Source organism: Acanthisitta chloris, unplaced genomic scaffold (assembly GCF_000695815.1).
Source record: "Acanthisitta chloris isolate BGI_N310 unplaced genomic scaffold, ASM69581v1 scaffold1055, whole genome shotgun sequence".
Lineage (NCBI taxonomy): Eukaryota > Metazoa > Chordata > Aves > Passeriformes > Acanthisittidae > Acanthisitta > Acanthisitta chloris.
In genome coordinates, this window is record NW_008672958.1 from 39,250 (window position 1) to 45,477 (window position 6,228).

At 42.4% G+C, this 6,228-nt stretch overlaps 1 protein-coding gene across 1 annotated transcript in view; it reads left to right on the plus strand.

Moving 5' to 3' along the window:
* The window catches only part of LOC103802248 (attractin-like), a gene marked incomplete at its 5' end in the record, with an annotated part of 34,458 nt that extends 33,143 nt beyond the window's left edge, over positions 1-1,315 (plus strand). The window contains one exon of the mRNA XM_009074702.1: positions 780-1,315. Within this exon, the coding sequence (XP_009072950.1) occupies positions 780-904 (125 nt within the window). The remainder of the gene's footprint in view (positions 1-779) is intronic.
* Between the last annotated feature and the right edge of the window lie 4,913 nt (positions 1,316-6,228).

Below are 6,228 nucleotides of genomic sequence, written 5' to 3' on the forward strand. Positions count from 1 at the left end.
CAGCTTAAGGTTTCCTTGTTTTCAGCCCCTTCACACTTAAACCTCATGTCAGGGCACTGAGACATGATCTCCTGGGCAGTTTGGGATTTAACTGGGGCTCCCCAGCGCTCAATGTGCAAGGTGAAGCAGAGGCTCTTAGAAGAGCATTATTAGCTGGGTTTGAGATGGGAGGGTTTGGTTGTGAGCTGCGTTGAGCTAAATCTCAGATGGTGCTTTCTGTGGATAGGGTGGTGAGGCACTGGCACAGGTTGCCCAGAGAAGCTGTGACTGCTCCATCCCTGCAAGTGTTCCAGGCTGGGTTGGGTGGAGCTCTGAGCAACCTGGCCTAGTGGAAGGTGTGCCTGTTCTGTGGTTGGAACTAGATGGGTTTTAAGTTCCCTTTCAACCCAAACCAGTCTGATTCCATGTCCTGCCAGGAGGAGATTGCAGAGATAACAGATCCCTGGGAAGTGCAGTGAAACCTCCATGCACACATGCTTTCAGGTTTACTGTAGCCCATCTACAGGTGCAGAGAAAGATGCAACCCTTCAATATTAAGAGTTTTACCTCCAGTAATACTCACAGTTAGTGCAGTTTTTCCTGCTGCCACTGAATCATGCAGTATTTAAATTTCATTTCAGAAATTTGGCTTGAGTTTAACCTCTTAAACCAAAACACTTTCCTAGTTTAGTATAAGAATTCTATAGACTTTGTGGCCTGGAGGGTTTTTCTCAGCTGTGGTTGAGGGAGTTGTTTGTGTGACTGTTTTGTCCCATGCCTGTTGTGCTTTGCTGCCCCAGGTCTTGCCGTGGCCAGTGCACTGGTGGACATTTCACAACAGATGCCAATTGCCTACAAAGAGAAATCGGGCGCCATCCGGAATCGGAAACAGCAGCCCCCTGCACAGCCAGGAACCTGTATTTGATGCATGGACATCAGAAACTGTCTAGGGTTTTAAACAAAATGGAAAAGGAATACCGAGGAGGAGAAGGAGGAGGAGGAGGAGCAGAAAGATTTCCAAGTTGTGTCCCAAGAGACTAGAAGCACTCGGATAAAAAACACACGACTTCCTTGACCCCGACTTTTTTCTCTCATCTACGTGCTAGTTGGCTTTATTTGACAACTGCTCCACTTAAGTTTTACTGACACGTGGCTTCAGATTGCTCCTTTGTTTTTCTTCAAGTTGAAAGTGAAATGATTTCCCTGCAGGAGCGGTGAGATCCGCCACTGCCGTTCCTGGGCCGTGTAAATGGAACAGTAGTCCAATATGAATGACACTCAGGTTTCTACATGGAAAGTGCTTTGTAGTTCATGTATTTATCAAACTGTACAAAAAGATCCAGTGTTTACAGGTGTCAGCTCTCAACACATAAACACTACTATTAATCTTCAAAGCATTTTTATCCTTTGTTTTCATTTAATATTTAATTAGTCCCTCATTTGTTTCAGTGGAACTCTCTTCCAGATCCAGCCTTTTTGTAGGCTTCATGGTCCAGGAATGCTGGGATGATTTAAAGGTTGATGTTGCTCAGACCACATGAAATAACTGGAAAAGCTGGATGTTGCTTTGGAAGGACTCGGTGTTTACATAGTCTTAACCTGCTCGGAGTACACCACACACAAGTGCCTAGACTTGAACAGATCTAGGGAGTGAGGAGACTGCTACACACGTTGCTTTTTAACATAGTTAAGTTCTTTTTCAATCCATGTCTACTCTCATCTATAGAGTCACCCAAGGCAATCTGTGTTCTTTGTATCCTGTGCAGTCAGAGGAAAATAGCATTTTCCTGACTGACCAACTACTCACCCAGATGGAAACATCTGGAGGGCAAGCAGAGTTTCAGTATCTCATAAGAAAACTCCTGGTTTCACCAGTGTTTTCCTAGGAGCAGTTTGTGTTCCAGGTCAGATAGAATATATTTCTTCTGATTTTGTCCTCTCCTCCCCCTTCCCTCCTGCCATCCTGGGTGAGAGCTGAGCTCAGCGCCATTGCTCCTCAGCAGTTAGGATGTGCTCCATCTCCTTACAGGTTGTATAAAGCAACACTCCAGGTGCCAGATCACTTGAGGATGAAGTGAAAAAAGAACTTGAAATAAAAATCAAGCAGATCAGCTTCATGTGGCCACAGATTCGAGTTCTGCATGATCCATTCCAGGTATTTCCCCTTGGGGTTGAGCTGTGCTAGATGGTGAAGGCTGGTTGGTGAAAGGATGAGATTGGAAACAGCAGAGAGTAGGTTTGGGTTTTGGGGTTGTATCAAACCAGCTGAAGTACTCTAATGGCTTGGGATTGTGTTTTGAGGCCCAAGGGTGGACTTAACCCATCTGTCTGTGTGGTGGTGCCCAGTGTGTCCCTCGGGTCTGGAACACAGCACAGTGCTGTGGCCACATGACATTGTGGTGCAGCTGGTAGGAAAATGTTAGTTAAGGTGCCAAACAAGGTGTAATTATGGCTTAATCACAGTAATTGTGGATTCATCAGGTCACTGAGTCCTGCTGAGGACATCTCATACTTACTAAATGGAGAAGTAACAAGTGGAAGGGAAGTGCCCTTGGATCTTCTGGCCAGGTAGCACCTTTCTAAGCTGAAACCCAAACAGCTGCATCTTTTTTGTGCACATGTTGGTGATCACTCACCTCTCAGTCACTCATTTGAATTGTTTTTTTTCTCCCCATGTATTTTGAAGAAGCTCTTTGGAGCGCAGCGGCGTCACAATAAAGATGTGACTTGCTGTGCGTGTCCAGACAGCAGTGATGGGAACAGCCTGGTGGTTTAAGGACTGTGGTGGATGATCGTTCTGATTTAATGTGTCATTTAACAAGTGCAATGGCACTGAAGAAAAATACTGGGACTGCAGGAAAATACTGGGGGAAAATGCATTATATATACACACACACATATATATGTGTGCATATATAAATGCATCTCCTTCTACACTAGAAGTTTAAATGCCCTCTGGGCAAAAGGAATTATGGCAGGAAAAGGGGTGAGCTTTGCCTTTTAGCGTGAAGGGATTTAGGCAATTTAAGTTTTACTGATGCACAGATTACCTCAGACAGATTCATCTCCTGAGAATATTTTCTGACTTCCTCTGTGATAGGTCTAACCTGGACTAGAAAAATAAGACTGGACTAAAATCCTTCTCCTGTTACTACATGTTTTCAGTGGTGATGCACATCCTTGTGTCTGGAGATGTCTTCTTACTTCTCCAGCCCTTTTTTGGGAGGAGAACTGCCAACCCACATGGAGAAAGCTCTTGTGCTTGAGTCTCCCTGTTCAGGACAGCACTTAAACAAGTGCTTAAAGTTGTTGCTTGAGTTTTCCTGGTCAGAAACAGCTTTCAGAACAGTAGGCCTGGAGGGGTGAGAGATTTTTACATTGATAGAAAGAGGTAAATTTGGGGGTTTGGGGAATTTTCCATCCTCTGGAGAGTTGGGTTGTAAAGTCTCCAAAGCCTATGGAGAGTAGCCACAAAATGAGGTGTCACATATTGGAAAATACTGAAAAAATGAGCAAAATTGATCAAAGATTTGAGGCTTTGCAGAACCAAAAAATGTACATGGAGGGACAAGAATTATTTATATAAATAGAAGGAAACAGCTCCTTTAGGATGGAGCTCTGCTCTGCATCCCATCTCCGTACTGATGAGGGAAAAGAGAACTCTCATACATAGCTCTACTGCAGTTTCATCCCAATTTCAAGGTGAAACAGGGAAGAAAGTAGGAATGAATGGAGGAAAAAGAATTGCTGGTGGTTTATCACCAGGCCAGTATCACAAGTGAAGGATTTGTGGGTTTATTTCCTTTGGAGGTGAGGCAGGAGGGAAAGAACAACCTTATTTCATGGGAGAACCTGTAAATAAATGACAACCACCACACGGATTTTGCACTTGTACATAAACTCTACAGTAACCTGCAGAACATGGAGAGATTTAAAATGTATATAAACCAGACAAAAAAAATATTGAATGTATTTTTGATGCATTTTAAATGATGTATGAGTTTTGTCTTAATACCTTCTTCATCTGATCAGTATTAGGTAACTTTCCAGAGCTTTAAACATCAGATTATATCGTGATATCTTGCCAAGCAGGGAGGCATAACTTGACTTTTATGTGTTCAAATGCATTTCACTTCAATGTAGAAACCAAGGAAAATAACAGCTTTTCCACCTGAAAGGGGAAAAAACCCAATGCTTGGAGACAAGTAATAAATGTCCTTAAAGTAGTCATTACATGGAGGATTAAGTCAGCAGTTTAAGCCTCCGTTATTAAGATTGTGGCAGTGATTTCCATTCAAAATCACTATTTTCAAGTGTTTATAACTGGCTGAAATTCAGCACTCGAGGTCTTGACCCTCAGAACGTTTTGATTCTTTGAAAGGAGCCTTTAAAAAGAAATTAATAATAAAAGTTCAGGAGTCTTGTAGCCTTTTTATTCTAAACAGCAGCAGTGCTGGTGGATCTCCAAATAACACCTTTTTGTTTATTAATTCACCATTTTCCATGGGTTTGTAGCCCAGAATTTTCTCTGGATTGTTGTAGCATGACCCTTCCCCACTCTTGGGGCAATATTTTGCATACAAGAAGATTTATTTAACACATCTTTTGAGTTATTCCCACTCTCCCTGGGCTTAAAATGTGCTGTATTGAAATTGCCAAAATAAAGCTATTTATGATGGGGTAGTGCCTGTGATTAGCATAACTCATAGCCTGTGATGTCCCAAAATCTGATGGTATGGTCCCATTAAAGCATGGCAGCTCCCACTGGCACATCCACACTTCCTTAGGGATAGTTTATAGGCTAAATATTGCTCAGAAACATCATGTTACCGAGATCCACAGGCACTGGGTTTAAGGAATGGTTTTAACTGGCAGCTCAGCTTGCTTAGCCCTTAATACGCTGAAAGGAGATTTTGAGGCTGAAATCAAACTTTAGGCTCTTCCCATAACCTGCTGGAATTCCAAAGCCAGAGCTGAGACTGATTCTCCATCCTCAGCTGCTCCTGATGTTACCAGCTGCTTTGTCTTTTCCATGAGAGCCTGAATTAGGGACAGGCATCAGCTGCTTCTCAGAACCCAAGACCCTTTTCCCTGAAAACAGGGGTTTGCTGGCATTGAGCTCGTGAGAAAGCAAAGAGCAGACCCTGCGTGCCCAGAGCAGCTTCCAACCTAATCCAGCTACTCCCAGGAAGCAGAGGGTGTCTCTCCTTCTCCCCTTTTGTCTTCATTTGGGAACACTAAGGAAAGGGTAGGGAAGAGAAGGGGGTGGATGTGCAGAGCTGCTGAGCTGCAGGAGCAGGTGAGAGAGGGAGCCGTGCGGGGTTTGGTGGGAAGGTGCTGGCAGAGCGTCGGGGCCGCGGGAGAAAGGGAAGGGAAGGGTAGGTGTTTGTTAACTCATTTTTGGATTTGCTCTTGGCAATTTTTGTCCAATTCCCACTTTTTTTTTGTTGATAGCTGCTGAAATGAGATGAGTTTCCCTTGCTAGGACTACTACAATATGTGTACTTGCTGGTTTTGCTGCATCAGGGCAGTTTTCATTCAGTGTATCTCTTTGTTCCGACACTACACATGGACTGTTTGTGTGCGTCTTCCAGGTACTACAGTTCTTTAGTCATTTCCTCTCCATTTAGCATTGATCCCACAAACCTCACCAGAAGAAAGATGGAAATTATAGTTGTGGAGGAGTGTAACATATGTCAGTCCATTTTTTTTAAAAAAAAGAAAAAGAAAATAAAAATGAAGTTTTCTATTACTCTGAAATTTGTGCACAATAAATGTTCTTTAAACTAAGATCCTTGAATTAATTGTACTCTGGATTATTTTCCCCCCTCTTTGTTCTGTAATTATTTCCGATTCTTATCTGTGTTCAGACTTGAGCTTAGTTTGTTAATATGTATAATTTAGCATTTCTTGCATTCATATGTAAATAGGAGCAAGTATTGTAAACTATTTCATTGCTGGGGTTGTGGGTGTTATACATACACACAGTTAGGACTGCAGTTTTTTGGTATAATTTTTTGTATTGTAAAATAACAGCTAATTTAAAGCCAGAACGAGAAGATTCCTGGGAGGTCTGTGCATTTTAAATACAAATGTGAAGTACATGTATATAAATAAAAGTAAATAATGCAAATCTTTCCTCTGAAATAAAAAGTAGATGATCTGGTTAAAAATTTTTCCCCTCCTGATTCTTATTTCTGTTCTTAAAATGAGGGGGAAGAAATAACTCCAGATGTTTTCAAAGCCTGC